This window comes from Gadus chalcogrammus, chromosome 4 (genome assembly GCF_026213295.1).
Source record: "Gadus chalcogrammus isolate NIFS_2021 chromosome 4, NIFS_Gcha_1.0, whole genome shotgun sequence".
Lineage (NCBI taxonomy): Eukaryota > Metazoa > Chordata > Actinopteri > Gadiformes > Gadidae > Gadus > Gadus chalcogrammus.
This window is the reverse complement of record NC_079415.1, coordinates 26,859,747-26,877,527: the sequence shown is the minus strand read 5'-3', so window position 1 is coordinate 26,877,527 and position 17,781 is coordinate 26,859,747. Positions and strand designations below refer to the sequence as shown.

General features: G+C 41.8%; 1 protein-coding gene across 1 annotated transcript; it reads left to right on the top strand.

Moving 5' to 3' along the window:
* Positions 1-308: 308 nt before the first annotated feature.
* Positions 309-9,418, top strand: otos2 (otospiralin 2). The gene is made up of 3 exons (XM_056589570.1): positions 309-968; positions 1,326-1,358; positions 3,211-9,418. Exons 1-3 carry the CDS (start codon positions 896-898, stop codon positions 3,390-3,392), a joined length of 288 nt encoding a protein of 95 aa, XP_056445545.1. The 5' UTR covers positions 309-895; the 3' UTR covers positions 3,393-9,418.
* The last annotated feature ends 8,363 nt before the right edge of the window (positions 9,419-17,781 follow it).

Genomic DNA, 17,781 nt, shown 5'->3' with positions numbered 1-17,781 from the left:
GCTCCAATCTGTTCCAGCTCGCCCTCTGAATTGAACATTCAGCGTGTGTGTCCTCAATGTTGTCACAGTTTTGGAAAGTAGGCCAGGAGTTCCGAAAAACAACCTTCCATTCAGGCCTACAGCTGACCTTACGACCTCATACATCAGCCTGGTAGCGCATAGAGACCAGGTGAGGCATGTCTCAGCTGGGTGAGTAAAGGGGGGGGGGGGGGGGGGGGTAAAGGTGCTGGTTTAGCCCCTGCCCCCCCCCGACCCACCCACCATAAGATGCGTGGGACCCTTTATTCCACCACAGTAAGACCCTCACACACAGATACACAGCACCGCCAACCCTCTCTCCAGATCTCAACGTCTCGGGATCATCACTTCAGGTACGGAGCCTCAAAGCCTCATTAGAACATCGATAGGTTATAGATATCTCAATGTGTTACCTGACCTATGGTTTGAAATGGATTCATGTGTCAGTGTTTTGTCTGCATACTGCTTTGGGGAGTTTTCAGCTTTGACTTCTACATTAAAGGTAGCTCTATTGGCGTGCCAGAGAAATAGACAGTAACTTAATGAGCATGTATATAAATATATGGACTGTTAAGCCCTCTGAGACTGTACCTGTGATTAAGGGCTATGCAAATTCAATTTAAATTTAAATGTATGAGAGTTCACTGTAATTCACTTTGGGTACGTTACTACTGTATTGTACTCTACTCTATACTACTTATTATGCTCTATTCTTCCTCTACTGTACTATATTTGATCTTATTGTACTCTATTCTCCTCTAATACCTTACTCTACTGTTTGATTGTTCTCCACTCCTCTCCCATACTACTCTACTGTATTCTATTCATCTGCTCGGTGTGTAATGTGTGCTGGGTACCTGGGAGCCAGTTAGGAGCCATGACCCTACAGAGACCTACCCTTCTGCTGCTGGCTGGCCTGCTGGTCCCTCTGATCCTGGCAGCCCCCACAGGTGAGAGAGAGAGAGAGAGAGAGAGAGAGAGAGAGAGAGAGAGAGAGAGAGAGAGAGAGAGAGAGAGAGAGAGAGAGAGGGGGGGTGAGAGAGAGAGAGAGGGAGAGAGAGAGAGAGAGAGAGAGAGAGAGGTCTGCTTTCCAGAAATAACCGCAGAAAGATGTAGAAGTGTGTTTTGAAAAAATGCAGAAGAAAAGAGATGTCTTTTTCTGTGTTTTATGCAAGTTGGCACATCACTGACTCTCTCTCTCTCACCCCCCCTCTCTCTCTCTCTCTCATCCCCCCTCTCTCTCTCTCTCTCTCTCTCTCTCTCTCTCTCTCTCTCTCTCTCATTCTCTCTTGCTCTCTTTTATGTAGGTACAAAGAAGGTCGGAGCTGAGGACGACATGGGTGGGTGTTGATACAAGATATAAGTGCATACATTAGCTTTCATTGTCATAACAAGGCCGAAACTATATTGTATAAAGACTACTTGCATAACCCTCTTTATTATGGTTTCTGTCAAAGTACATTTCACATTCACCAGATAGTCTATCAAATAATAATAACAACAATAATATTTTACAGGAATCCAATAAATGAATGCACTTCATATTTAGCTCAAAGGGTGGGTTTCTGGGATATCTGATGTGAAACAATTTCTCGACCTATTGGCCTGTTTATTAACACACATCATACGCATGACATGCGCATTAAAAAAGTAAGTTGATGGAGGATCGCAAGCTCGAAAGACCTTGCAGCCATGACAAGGGCAAGGTGGCCGAGCTAATTACGTTGAACATGTGTGGACATGACGCAGCCTCAAAGAGACACAAGATCTGTCGCATGAGAGCAATTTTTGCTAAACTTTTGTTCTTGTACAACATTCATTTTCTTGAAAAACGGATCCTCCATCACATATCACTCGTTCCTGCATTCCTTAGTTATTCAGTCCATCGTTCCTGCCCTCTTTACATTCAAGTCAATTCCAAACTGTTTGGATTTGATTAACCATAATCACATTCCAATCAATATGCAACCAGGGACTGCACAGGATTTAAATAAAAATGAACCCTCTGTGATCTTGTAGGGTCTGCCCGCGGTCTGTGGTGACATGTCGGGCATAGCGATGATGTTTATATGACGTTTCTTCGAATCGCTACTAAACTTTAAAGAAGATGTTGATAATGAACGGGGAAAATAAATATCTGAGGTCACCTATTAGAACCAACTTGGTCTCACAGGAATCCATGATATGACCAGGGACGCCTAACTCAAAATCCGTGGAATCCTCACGGCAACACGTCAATTTTCGTGATATGGCCACGGATTTTGCTCCAATGCAAGTTAATGAAACTCATATTCTGTGGTACACACACAGATCCCCGTATAAAAGTATATATATTTATTTATTATATACGGAGGCCACCAGACCTCCTCGAAGCAACGATAATGGTCTATTAAATTCAAGACGGGTGCATGGGCAAGAACAGGGATATAGTGCCACACGTCAATATGAATTTCATTCATATATATATATATAGGGTATGCTCATTTCACGGATCCTTGTGAGACCAGGTTGACTTGGTCGTTAGAGACGGGGATCTGTGTGTGTGTGCCATGGAATATTAGTGTCATTAACTTTCATTGGAGCAAATTCCGTTGGCATTTCACGGACACTTTAAGTGATTCCGTGAGGCCACCACGGATTTTGAGTTAAGGGCCTGTGGTCGACTCGGTTGTTGATACGGGGATCTGTGTGTGTGCCACGGAATATGAGTGTCATGAACTTGCATTTCCCTGAGGATTCCACATATTTTGAGTTAAGCGTCCGTGGTCATCATTTCACAGATTCCCGTGAGACCAGGTTGATTAGAACAGATACAAACGTCCACACAAACAGTTCAAACTGACGGAATTATTGTAAAAAAAAAATTAGAGGCCTTTATGAAAAGTCTTTTGAAGTGATTGAATAGTTCATTATGTGACAAAGACTTGACAAAGATATTCTCCAACCAAATAATCGTATGGTGCATTTGCATTTAAATGGAACTGCGGCAGACAGGGAGGGGATTGGTAATAGGCCTATGGTTGCCCTCATTACAATGTGATATCAACCCATCAAATAAATGACCTCTTTACCAATCATCATCTCCATCCGTCTACAGTTGGCACAATGCATACAGCTTGATTGATTTACTTTCTTAAAAAAACATACTTGCTTTAAAAAGCGAAATCGCCTGATTGATTTAATTTCTTCCAGGTGTGAGAGTCAAGCGCAACCTTCCCAACTGGGGAATGAGCGCATCCGACTTCTTTGGCTGGGTGGAGGAGCTCCGGAGAACCGGCGGCTACGAGAGGATGGACGAGCTGGCCAAGACGTTCTGGGCTCACTTCCCGTCCGCCAACGGCCTCGGCTACGGAGCCCATGAGCAAGACGAGTAGAATAGGAGAGAGAGAGGGAGAGGGATTCTTGGCTCTCAGGTTGTTGAAAATACACTGTCTTAGATTTGGTGGATTAACTTCCATAGGGACCCCATGTAGGCCTATTTCATATATTATATATATATATATCTATTTTGCATTGCATAACATTTCTATTATTAAACCTTGGAAAGCTCAAATCTGAATAGTTTGTTTAAACTGAACAGAATTGTGTTTTTTTCTTACTGCAACAAAAACTCTGCTTTGTTATTTCCAGCAATGGGTGGTGGTTGATTGGAAAACAGTTGGATGGGGTTTATTGATTATTCAGTTGTCTTCTACATTTTGCAAATGCTACATGAGGTCTATCGTATCGTCGTATTGTTGATAGAATCACCCATTGTGGTGTTTGTCTCTAGACTATTATCTTGTCAAGCTGTGTCCTGACTGGCAACCCAGTAACATGGACAAATAAACAAACAATGGCACCACAGGTGGGATGGAAAAAAAAACATTGTGACAAACAAGCATGAATCAATCACTAAGCATTCTTACATCACACAATCACATTTACCTTTCTCACCATTCCTTCTACTTTGAAGGATAAAAGTGCTTCTGAATAGGATTTAACAGACTATGTGTGTTCAAGGAGCCCCATCCAGCTACAGTTTCCCTCCTCTGGAAGGTTGGAGGACAGCTATGACCCCCTGCTGTATCTTAGAAAATGGCACGATCTTGAGCGTTGAGTCCCCTATCAGAGGCAGAGCTGATAGCAACTCTACCCATACCTAGGAAGACTTTGAAGGAAGGTTTCTCTCTGTGAGTGAGGACGCATGTACAAGAAGAGGGTAAGAGTACCCGGGACTTGGCCTTCATGTAATATTCATAGTGCCGGCAATTGGAACCAACCATGCCAGAGGAGACGGTCCTAAAACTCATCCTCAAAAATAGCTTATCCTAGCTTATCCAGACTGTGGATTTGCTGGCACGGTTGGGACAGCAGCTAGCAAAGGATACACAAAATCAATTCTTTCGTTTTTAGTATGATCAACGGAAAAGCCGAACAAACAAGGGGCTCAATGAAAACCCCCCATCTTATCCCCCTTGGCCAAACCCTTGGACCAACTATACACAGGTTTATTATTGGAGGTGTAACGGTAGTCATGCTTGAGCTACTGGTGTGACAGTAGCTGAAGGTAGAGGGGGTAGACTGGTTACCGGAAGGTTGCAAGTTCGATCCCCGGCTCCTCCTAGCGAGTGTCGAGGTGTCCCTGAACATGACACCTCACCCTGACTGCTCCCGACGAGCTGGCTGTCGCCCTGCGTGGTTTTCTCTGCCGTCAGTGTGTGAATGTGCGAATGAATGGTTTGGATAAAAGCTTTAGCAAAATCCCCTGAATTTAAATGTAAAAATGTTCCAAACTACAATCCGCTTAAGCCCATTAATGATGTTTCCTTGGTTTAACCAATCAAAGGTATCTTTGTCATACTCAGCATGGTCACATTTTATGTTGTAGGAAACGGTGGAGATAATGCTTCCTCCAACACTTTCAGGTATGATGTTGAAGGATTTGGAGAGCTACCAAATCCAGAATATTTGTATTTCAGTTGTAAAGGTTCACCTATTATGAACAAATTTGGTTGATTTAGTTTAGAATTAAAAACTGGAATGCTTATTTAAACCTGTAATAACCGTTGTGCTATCTGTGCCTTTGGTCCTGTTGAGAGCGGGTATGCGGCATTATGGGCTGACTGAGAATAAAGAATTTACAAATAATTGCGGAGAAAACGTTACTTTACAGGCACAAATATTGACCTGTCAAGATGGAGTAGCTCTTACTCTGTAGGCCATCCTGCTCCTTCAACCACCCTGTTTGAACGAAGCCACAGTACATTGGATTCACATGTATAGTATGTAACATGTTATCCATCTAAAATCTGAAGACTGAGTCTGTTCAGATGCTGATGCTGATGGCTGTGATGTCTTTAATTGAAAGCATGCAATATTCGATATTCTTCTGGTGAAGGACAATAATGTACGGTCAAATTTATGCTAAAATAGCTTTTTCAATGCTATGGATGTAGGTGGGTCCCCAAGAAAAGAAAAATTGAAATATGAAAATACAGAAAAAAAGAACGAAGTCCCTGTGCACAGCCTTTTGATTCTCAGGTGCTGGTGATGTGCAGTCACCAATAGTATATCAAGGTAAAGAAGTGTAAAATCACCGCACACTGGTATATGCTGATAAGCTGTTTATTTTGAGAACGACGCGTTTCGCTGTTGCTTCGTTAGGTTCACTCTTCAAATTCACATGACACCGACAGGTGATTTACAGGGTCACATGACCTCACCAATTAGTGCAATACAACACCAAATCAAAACTCCAAGCTCAAATACAATACAGTCCAAGGCATCACAAAAAAGAATGTTCACATAAGATGCATCCAAGGTTCACATATCAATAACAATGTCCAAATTAAAGCACATATACGATTAAGCTGTCACAAGGATAGGCTACACTAAATATCAGGCTCACATATCATAAATGGCAATGTGAAAATGTAGATGCTAAAACACCAGAAGATTTAAACTTTCACAAAAATACACTTAAATCCTGTAATTCATTGAGGCCATTGGGTTCCAATTTGTGTAATTCATTTATCCAGTAGGCCTCTCTCCTTAAAAGTTGTTCAATCAAGTTGCCCCCTCTTGGGCTGGGTAGCACTCGCTTTATGCCAATGAATTTTAGGGAGGTGGCTGGTCCATGGTTCTTTTCTTTATAATGTCTGGCAATGGCGTAATCCATATTGCCATTTTTTATTGCCCCTTTATGTTCTGCCATTCTCAGGTTTAAATTATGTTTAGATTCACCGATGTATTCAACCCACATGTGCATTTAAGCATGCATACCACGTGTGTCTAGACAATTACTGAATTATTTTATGTGATATTTCTTGCCTGAGTGTGGGTGACTAAATGTTTTTGTGTTAAATGTATGTGAACAATGTGCACATTTCCCACATCTATAATTTCCATACACTTGTTGAGCAAGCCATTAAGTCTTTGGGGTTTCAATGTATGTAGAGCTCACCACCATATCCCTAATATTCTTTCCTCTTTTAAAACATAAGCAAGGTTTCAGTGCCGATAAATGATTTGGACTGGGGTCACATTATAAAAGTTTCCAATGCTTATTAACAATTTGTTTGACCTGCTTTGTGAAGTATGTGAAGTATTCAGATACAAAAGTCACGCTACTATCTGACTGTTTAGGTTTAGGGATTAGTAGTAATTTTCTGTCTCTTTTGTAAGCCTTTTCAACTGCTTGGTCAATAAGTGTTTCATCATACCCTCTTCGTCTAAAATGTTGAGACATTTCATGTACTTTAATTTCATGATCTTTTTCACTGCTACATATCCTTTTTGTCTGAGAATCTGACCATAAGGAATGTTCTTAATTGTATGATCTGGATGGAAACTAGACACATGTATAATTGTGTTTCTATCAGTTGTTTTTCTGTAAATGGATGTTTCCAATTTCTTTTCGACATTCACAGTTATCAGTTAGTCCAAAAAAAATATTTTTTCACAATTGTATTCCATGGTGAAATTTAACTAGGGATATGTTCCATTCAAACCCCACAAATACTAGAAAAATATCATCAATAAATCTTTTAAAAAACAGAATGTTATCAGCAAATTGATTGTTATTAAAAATGTGTCTATCTTCCACAGTCCGATGAACAAATTAGGATAATTTGGAAAAGGGGATCCCATGTTTTCATCCTTGAGTTTGTAAATAATAATTGTCAAACATAGTAGTAGTTCAATTTTAAAGTAAACTTTGTTATTTTCATTAGCAATTCCACTTGAAGAGTGTCATTCTTGGGTGTTATATAGAAGTCCATGGCTTCTAGTCCATCCTCATGGGGAATGTTGGTGTATAAGCTCTCCACATCAAATGTTACCAAAAAATACCTTTCTGGTACGCAAATATCACACAATAATTTCAAGACATCTCCAGTGTCAGAAACATAAGTTGGAAGTGATGTTGTTCTGTCAAAGAGTCTTTGCTCGCCACAATGGGTCTGATTTTGCAACCTTTTATGTATTTTTGGTAACAAAAAAGACAGGTGTAACAGGATTTTCAATTATCAGGAATTCAAATTGATTCTTAGTTAGCCACTTGTTTTCCAATGCATTTGTAACACTGCTGAAATTGGACGACAGCATCTGTCAATCAAATCCCCTGAGCCAATTGGATGCAGTCAGCAGCCAACAGGCATATACCCCCTTTCCCCAGGTGAACTGAAAATCACCTAATCAAGGAGTTATGCTGCTATCCATTTTGATGGTAGGCTGGTACGAACGACCAGCTTCAGCGAGAACGTGACGTATTTCCCTTGCTCCAGCCTTCCAGTTTGCTATTTGTGTCCGACGAGTTTAAGAAAACTATTTTAGAGAAAAGAAATAATCCAGTGTATAATGGTGGCCAGCCTTTACAGAAACATTAACATTGCAAGCCTTTTACATTGCAATAATATTTTGCCATTTTTGCCAATTTTTATTTCAACAAGTGCTGTCGTGTTTCTGTCGAGCCACGAGGGGTAGTAGCGGGCTAGTCATCATTAGCAACATAGCCTCTTTGGCAAACCAGCTTGAAAACACAACTTTACATTGAATTTCACGCAAAGCAAGACCATAAATTGGTGACCGGATTAAAGCAGCAATGAAATCAAATGTGTAAGAGGATTTAAAATCGACATTACAACCCCCAACGTGGTACAAATACAAAGAAAATACAGCTCAATCCCCATTGACTATGGGCGCAGCCATCTTGTTTGCTAGTTGTACAGATCTGCTCGCTCTACTTTGAAAGCGACGAGATACTACGACCGAAAGGGGGCGTGCCTCAGTGAAATGCTGCAAGAAAGCTGGGAGATTGGCGACTTTACCACTTCGTACATCCAAATGGATAGCAGCATTAGTCAAAAGACAGCAGGACAGTCATTTAAAAAAAAAAAAAAAAACATTCAAGGAGAACTTTTGAAGGAGGAACTTCTGTTTTCAACCCTGGACACAAAACCAAACCTACCTTTCCTGAGACTTCAAGCCCCCGGGGATCTGATGTGCTGCTGCTGAGGAGGAAGGTTTCAAAATTGAATACTGGTCAGGCCCTATTGCCGGAGCAGTGACGATGGCGAGTTAAAGGAGCAACTTGAAAACACTCAAAACAATTCCCTCTAAAGGCAGGCCTCAAGTCTGGCTGTCTGGTGTGGTAGGATTTCCCCTACCTACGCACAACATACTGCACACACACCCAATCAAATAACTGTGGTACATGATGTGTTGTGTTGGGTGCATTGATTTGTTTTGTTAATTGATTTATTTTGTTGCATGGAGGGTAAAAGTTCCCTTAAGACTAACTGTGAATAACCTTAAGAATTGTGCGAAAACCTTAAGCATCTGTTAATTGAAGGCCTATTTTCTTTTATTTAATTGCGGAATTTTCTTTGATTAAGTTCAAGTGTTTTTTGTTATTGGCTAAAGGGAACTTTGAAATACAAAACTGGTTACCAACATTCTGTGTCGTGTGTTTCATTAATTCTCCACCAGCTCCAAGAGTCTAACCTATATTTGCCCGGTACACATTCATTTGTTACATTTTGGTTTTTTGATAAATTATTGACAAATATATATTATATTTAAAGTACATTTTGTATCCTGAGTGTTACACATGGTTTAACAGGTTATCCCTCTCTCTCATTTACCTATCCACCAGATTGTGCTGCAGCTGCTCGTAAAAGTTTGACTACTCAGTTGTCTCATAGCTTCAGTCACATAATCCTTTGTGTTTTGTTGATTTAATAATGATGTTGATTTTCTCTTTTAATTCAATTTGGGCTTTTCTTTCTAGCTCACTAATGTTACAATTATTCTTTCTATTTGCAAAAACGTAATTGTTTTGTGGGGTCGTCAAAGGGTAATCAGAAATGTTAATCCCCGTATCTGGGTCCAATACAGGCTCTGCATTATGCGGTTTGGGTCTCGGTCTCCTCTTGCCCCTCCTTGTTTTTTTCTTTGCTTGTAGCCTCCTCTTCTCCCTAAATACCCATCGGTGGAGGAGGGCGCGCGTTTCGGCCTCGCTGGTGCGGAGCAGTTCCCGATGTTGTTCTGTCTGTTTCCATCCTTCATCATATTGGCCTCTGGGCTGTGGTCTCTGGCTCCGTTTGACATGATCCTTCCTATTCCAATTGTACACAGATTCTCTTCTGTAGTCCTCGGTATCTCTTTAGTATTTTTTTATTTTTAAGGGTTTTAGTTCCTCTTCAAAGTCAGTTCTGATTTTAAATCACTTTCCAATTTGATGAGCTGTGAAGTATCTAAAGCATTGATTATGGTTTTCAATTCCTGTAGCTCAGTCATTACTTTTTCAGCGTCACTCTTAGTTTGTTCAATATCAGCAAGGTTAAGTCCATTGAGCACTCGTTCAGAATTTGCTCCCTCTTCTTTATGAATTCGGGATCTTGGTTGCCGAGTGTGGGTTTCTTGTTGAATCTCAACCCTCACCGGATTTGTTTCTTACGCCAATACTCTGAAAGCACAATTCCGTGCCATTTAAGGCGGATGTTCTTTTCCTCTAAATAGATCAGCCTTGTTTTCTGATCATGGTGATTAACGATGGGGCTGTCTTTCTGGTGATCATCAAATAGAGAATGTTGAGAGATTATATTTTGCGCTTCAGTCTCATTGAGGGAAAGACATACCGCTTGGTTCAAGTGTTCAGTAGTTATCTTATTGGCGTGCAACAGGCAACGAAACTTTCTGAAAAGTTTACAATGAATACTAAAAAGAACGAAGTCACTGTGTAACCCTGTAACCCTTATTTCTGCTCTGGTAGCGCCCTCCGGTCACTCCGGGATCGTGGCAACGTGGGGGTTACAATAAATTATGAATACAGCTGTCGGCGTTGTTCTCTCCTTTAATTAAGACCAACACGGCAACACAGTAGGGCCTACCTCATGTGCTTGGTGAATCTCTTCAATTGCTCCCCCCACTAAACTGTCCCCCCAAAACAAAAGATGGGCCGGAACCAATATCCTCTCATCGCAACACTGTCTATTCTAATGCTTCCCATAAACATATGTACCAAACAACAATAAGATAAACAATCCCAACAGCACAATGCAAATGAAAATGAGAACTACAAGGTTACATTACCAATAACTCGGAATATCGAAAAGACAATGGAAACATCCATTTACAGAAAAACAACTGATAGAAACACAATACAACATGCATCTAGTTTTCATCCAGATCATAAATTAAGAACATTCCTTAGTCATTTGTCAGACTAAGGATATGTAGCAATGAAAAATGTCATGAAATTAAAGTAGATGAAATGTCCCAAAGTTTTAAACAAAGAGGGTATGATGAAACACTTATTGACCAAGCAGCTGAAAAGGCTTACAAAATTACTACTAAACCCTACACCGAAACTCGAAGAGTGACTTTTGTGTCTGAATACTCCAGTACATCAAAGTAGGTCAATCCAATTGTCAACCATTGGAAACTTAGAATGTGACTCAAGTCTAAATCATTTATCGTCACTGAAACCTCGCTTATGTTTTAAAAGAGGAAAGTATATTAGGGATATGGTGGCGAGCTCTACATGCATGGAAACCCTGAAGACTAATTGGCTTGCTCAACAAGTGTATGGAAATTATAGATGTGGGAAATGTTCACATTGTTCCCATACACTTGACACAAAAACTTTTAGTCAACCACACTCAAGAAATATCACGTAAAAATAATTCATTAATTGTCTATTGACACATGTGGTGTACATGCTTAAATGACCGTGCGGGTTGATATACATCGGTCAAACCAAACGGAATTTAAAACTGAGAATTGCAGAACATAAAGGGGCAATGAGAAATGCCAATAAGAAATGGCAATATGGATTACGCCATTGCCAGACATAAAGAAAAGAACGATGGACCAGCAACCTCCCTAAAATTCATTGGCATAGAGCGAGTGCTACCCAGCCCAAGAGGGGGCAACTTGATTAAACAACTTTTAAGGAGAGAGGCCTACTGGATACATGAATTAAACACAGTGGAACCCAACGGCCTCAATAAATTACATTTTTGTGAACGTTTAATTCTTCTGGTGTTTGAGCATTTACATTTGCACATTGTTATTTATGATATGGAGCCTGATATTTAAGTGTAGCTTATCCTTGTGAATGCTTAAACGTATATGTGCTTTAATTTGAACATCGTTATTGATATGTGAGCCTTGGATGTGTTATATGTGAACATTGTTATTTGTGATGTGTGCGTCTTGGACTGTATTGTATGTAAGCTTGGAGTTTTGATTTGGTGGTGTCTTGCACTAATTGGTGAGGTCATGTGACCCTGTAAATCACCTAAATCACCTGTCGGTGTTATGTGAATTTGAAGAACCTGACGAAGTAACAGCGAAACACATTGCTCACAAAATAAATATATACTTTAAGGCATATTTTTTTTTACTGTTTTGTCCCCAATGGCTCTCTATACAATTCAAGATTTTTCTTGGCACTCTCTGTGACCCCTCTCTCTTGCTCTCTCTCTCCCCCTTTTCTCTCTCTCGCCCTATTCTCCCACCCTCTCTTTCTAGTTTCCTTTTCGGCCTTTCTCTTTCTCCCTGATCTGTCTCTCAGCTTATCTCTGTCTCACTCTCTTTGTGTCTGTCTTTCTCTCTTCCTGTTTTCTCGCCCTCTCCCCTCTCGTTCACTTTCGCCTCCCTCTCTCTCTTTGTTCGAGGTGACCCAAGTGAAAGCCTGTAAACCGTTACCTCATTTTAAAAAGCTTATGAAGAACGACCTTCTCATGAACTTGGGATGAACACAATCATCCCGACCTCCAGCCCACCCCAAAACAAATCCTGCCCTAAGACGGTTAATGGCCCGGACAGTTTTGTGCTGAGGAATGTTTGCGGTCATGGGAGGGGAGCTTTGGCAGTAGCAGTGTCAGTAAGGCAACGCATTAACACTTCTAAGGTTCAGCGTTATGGTATAGATGTTATGAACACCGTCACAGTATTCTGCCGAGCTTTGAATAAAAGCAGCCACCAAATTGCATTTCTGTTTAAAATTCTGCTGAAATTCGTTGATGTATTTTTTTAAACAAAGCTTTACACTAAAAAGCGTGAAAAGGCTTTTGATTTAACTGCATGATGTGTTGAATGAATGAATGTGTTCCATTTTGTTCAGAGGGGTGTTACTGTAGAAATGAGACGGTAGAACGTACATCCCGGATTCACTTAAGGCTTCTATCCTTACAGGAAACGTAAATTGGCTAATTCAAACGTTGTGCCCTTTCTTAGAAAAGTGCAAGGTTAGTGAACATCCAACATTAAACAATTTAGTTGTATTTTTCCGTATTCTTTCCTTTCACGACTGTGGCCGCTCTTGGCTGTTGTGTGAAGGGAAGGGCTGTCATTCAGCCATAATCAACCTGCCTGCGTACGCACGGGGCCGGGGCGCAGGAGGAGATGCTGTGCTGACTGACTGCTGACTGATCACACCACTGTGTGTGTGTGTGAATGTGTTGGTGTGTTTTCTTGAATAAAAAGAGACCCAGGGGGGGGCAAATCACCTGTCGGAGCCATTACTGCATCTACGAGCAACGGTATAGCTTTATTTTTGTTTTGAAAATAGTCCCCACTCATGTTTTTATCCGGGGGGAGAGATGCACACATTCTAAACATTAGGGGGGGATGTGTTCCCCCCCCTATATAACTATGCCTATGTGTGACAGGCCTCTCATTAGCACCCGCTCACACATTGGCATCCATCACTCACTCAAGCTAATTAGCCCTTTCTGCTGCTTTAAGGTGTTATTAAAGACCACATAACACACCCGACAATCTATAGAAAGACAGTGATGAGGAGGGTTGGACGTGCATCAGGTCCCACTGCTACAGACCATCATGACCAGAATCATAACCTTTCAAATCTTAGAAGTAAGATAAAAACACAACCTTTTTATCTTTAAAAACTAAACCTATTGTTTATTTTTAACCCTCAAAGCACACAGCTGTGTCGGGACGGATGGATGTGAAATAATGTTTTGGAATGTTTTGTTACAGAGAGAGGCTATATACTAAATGTACTAATTCTAAGTTACTACTAAGTTGTGGTTAGATCCTAAATACACTGTATTTGGCTATGTTATGGACCGAAGTTCGACAGAGAGGTTACTTTCTGGGCCCCGTTTCCCGATAACGATGGATCTTCGCTCGTACGATCATTCTCCCGATGGATCTTGCGATCCATCGATAATTTCTTTGGAGCGTTTCCCGAAACTCCTCTTAACGTGAACGCGCATTCGCTGCACTCACGACGTCGTAGGATTGTAACTGTCTACTGACACGGTGCTGAAATGGGCTCCGTAGGAGGGGGAGACGCAGGAATGTCGCAGGAAAATTGTGTTAAAAAGGGTTACAATATATCCCCATCAAGGACAACAGCAAAGTAGCCTACGAAAAAAATAGACTGCAATTATATGAATGCTAAAGACATTAAAACACAATTGATTAGGCTTAAACCGACATATATCAGTCCTAATCCTGAATGCACTGTGCGTTTCACGGCATTTTCCTCCCTGAAATAATTCCATATGACAAAAAATTAAAAATAGCTTGTGTGACAACTACATTTATCTTAATGGGCTGATTTCTGAAACATGCTTTGCGCAGCAAAGAGAGCCGACTTAATCTGAATCCGCATAAAGGTTTCCTTGATTGATAATTTGATTGGCTATAAAAGCCCCTCCGGAAATAGGGTAAGGTATGTATTGATGAGGAATACAACGAAGCCCACCGTCTGGCCCGGTGCATCGTTGAGCGCACGATCGGGAGGTGGAAGGCGCTTTAGATGCCTTCACAAGTCAGGCGGAGGGCTCCAGTTTTCGCCGGCCAAGTCATGCGCCGTGATATGTGTGACGGCTATGTTGCACAACATTGCAGCTAAGGCTGGGGTGGCATTGCTTGAACCGGAGGACGCTGAGGACGATGACGACGAGGAAGATCGGTGTGAGGACGGCCTCCCTCATAACTACGCGGCTGGTTTTCATGCGCGTCGAAGAGTGATTGAGACTTTTTTTTAACCCCCTCCACCCTCCCACATGTCACTAAACAATCCCGTCAACGTGACCAATCCCCACCATATCCCAGCCTTTTGCCTGCTCCTTTGCTTGTTTTTTATAATTTTTTTTATTTTTTTTTTTAATTGTTTTAATTTATTTGTTTTTTTACATTATTTTATGCTACGTTTTATGAGTAGCCTATGTCAGTCTGCACAAATCCCCCCACTTTCTCTCACACATTTTGAGTGCCCTGCCTGCGCAAACATTTTCTGGACTGTTTTATTTTGGCCATTTTAACATCTTTATTAATAAATTAATTAATAATCTTTATTAATTACCAAACTAAGAACATAAAGGCGCAATGCGTTTTAATAAAACGCATCCAATAGACGGAATGTCCGATGGTGTCGCCACTGAGGCTATAGCTGACGATGCTCTTAGCGTCCTACGAGTACCTACGAGCACCCCTGGAGTACTCGTTAGCTACGAGCGTTTTCAAGACGTTCGTTCCCCACGATGCTTTCGGGAAACGCGGTGAAAACTCTACGATGCCCTTTCGACGCACTTCACGATCCACTTAGGCTAACGACGCTTTCGGGAAACGGGGCCCTGGTCACTGTCTGAGCTGTTGCTTCTCACTAAAGATCACAAACAATGTGAGACCTATAGCCCGTTTTAAGAAACTCGCATCATTGCTGACCTTGCTGGAAGGCCCGGCCACGTTCACGCTCACCTGTCATAACAGCGTGTTCGCACAATGATTATTTATACTCCCCAACAGCCGGCTTGATTGACAGGTGAGACTTCAGCTGGCCTGGATAATTAGGCCTAATAATAATTAGGCATAATAATGTCTTGAGATCTCTCGAGTTCCATCCCCCTTGGGGGTTCTGTTTTTAACTTTTATCATGAGAACACGTTATCTCCATCCCCCGTCTGTCCTCTGCCCCCCCCCCCCCCCCCCCCCCCCCCCGAGACGGGTAGATGTTAGGAGTCGGACACTCAAACACCCCGTCATCTGCATATCTATTGATCATCGCCTGAACCATCGCTCAAAACACTCCAAAACGTACTTTTCGTATCTCACTCACACGCATCTCTCACTCTCATCATCCACTCACACTGGGATTATTCGGTCTCCTCCTCCGTCTCTCGCGTCGCCCACCTTATTCTATCTCTCTCCATCAGTCTCATGCCAGCAGAGGCTGCTTCAACCAGCCATCATCCACACTCATTATTTTGTTTTGATTATTACTCTCGTCCCCACTCAAGAGTACCCATTGAGTACCCACAAGCTCTGGGACAGCAGCATGCACATGGGCCAGCCTTGGCTGCTTAATTGGCTCAGGGTTTTTGCTAAGGCAGCTTTACAAATTCCTCCCCCCACCCCCCAACAGCTCATCATAGTCCTTTATGGGTTTCTGGATTTTATTTCTTCTTCTTATCACTGGTCTTTAAATTGCTTTAAATTGTTTGTTAGTAAGGCAATCCCAGTACAATTATATTTAGTTTTAATGAGACTTTAACTGAAATGCATTTTCAAAGAAACATAACGATTTCAAAATGCTAGCCACCTCGGGTATGTCTTCATTATTTGCATTTTTGCATTAAATTGTGGAGACGCATATGCCGTGTGTTTTGTACATTTTAAGAATGTTTGTGGCTAGGTGCCATGTATTGGTCTTATGCATGTGTATGTGTGGGGGTGTGTCTTTGTTCATAATAATATGAGTCATTATTTGTCAGTTAGCACTTGTCCCTCCTCATTAGTTTCAGATTGGCCGCCCTGGCAATAACACCAAAGACAAAACAACAAGCTATCCTGGCTAATGTAAACAAATTTGCGCTAGGTGACTGTCAACAGCCGAGATGTGGCAGTAGCCAAGTATGGTTACGGTCTGCAATTGAATGTCTCAATTAAAAAATAGATGATTCAAGATTCTATATGTTTATTTTTTTTCTCTGGTTGTACAACTATATCTTGTAAAATTCTTATATAGGAAAGACCAAACATAATGGATCAAATAAGGTACGTGCATCAAATATGTATGTGTGTAGCAGCAAGAGGTAACTAAGTATAAAAAGCAATATCTCTAACTGAAAGGTATTTACAATAGACTCGAGGATCATTTATGATTATTATAATCTAGTTATTGCACTGATGGTAAATTTGCATAGATGGTTAGATTGTGTGTGTGTGCGTGTGTGTGTAGTGTTCTTGTTTGTGTGTGTGTGTGTGTGTGTGTGTGTGTGTGTGAGAATGTGTGTAGGTGTGAAGGGGGGGTTGGGGGAGTAGTGTTTGTGTTTGTGTCTTATGAAGAAGTCTCATAGCCTGAGGAATAAAGCTGAACCTCAGTCTGCTGCTGTGTGTGTGTTTTGACAATACTGAGCATCTCCTGCTCGAGGGCAGCGTGGAGAACAGGCTGTTGCGTGGGGGGCAAGCTGGGTTTTCAGTCCTTAATGATTCTCACAGACCTCCTCTGGCAGCGCTGGGTGTACATGTCTGTTAGACCTGCTAGCTCAGGTGTGGATTGAACCCAGATGCATCGGAGAGCACTGAGATACGACCGCTCAGACCACTTTCGGAGGCGGCCTGGGTAAATATGTCCACATTCTTATGGCAGTGTGTATGCGAATTGTCCTGGGCTTACTTGAAGGACTCCACTACTCAACTGACATCCTCTGCGTAAGCAGAAGTACGTATTCATCTGTGCGCAAACGGCGTCATATTAAAGAAAGTCTAAATCAATCAATCACGGAGGCTGGCTTTGTCCACCACTTCCTCTATGTACTTCATAGAGATATGTCAATCAACTCGGGCGATTTGGTTAGCCAAGTCAGTAGCGTTCAGATTTGTTCTTCTTTGTTTTTACGGAGGTCTGGGCCCGTGGAAGTGCACCGCTGCATCCCTTCGGTTAGAACGATCCACGCATTTGGTCTTTGCAAACGGAAATGATTTACACAGAAGTGACATCCGATCACAAGTTGTCACTCGAGAAGATGTATGTGGAGACGCATGTCAATGAGAGGTACTGTGAGCTGAGGTACTCGAATCACTCAGGACGCATGTTAATGCTAGGTGTGAACAGGGCCTCGCATCCAGAGATGTGCAGGGGCGTCGGCACCACCCTCCTCAGCACCTTACGATCCCTGCTTGTAGAGCCCCCGTCCGATGCTGTCAGCAGGCTCGCCGATGTCAGGACCACAGACTCGCTCACCAGCTAAAAAAAGACCGCAAAAGTCTCAAGACTCATTTATTCAGAGTTCACCTGGA

Excerpts from the sequence above, each read along its gene's own strand:
- otos2 (XM_056589570.1), top strand. The coding sequence starts at position 896 with ATGACCCTACAGAGACCTACCCTTCTGCTGCTGGCTGGCCTGCTGGTC. Across the intron at positions 969-1,325 it reads GATCCTGGCAGCCCCCACAG|GTACAAAGAAGGTCGGAGCT; the intron begins GTGAGAGAGAGA and ends TCTTTTATGTAG. Across the intron at positions 1,359-3,210 it reads CGGAGCTGAGGACGACATGG|GTGTGAGAGTCAAGCGCAAC; the intron begins GTGGGTGTTGAT and ends AATTTCTTCCAG.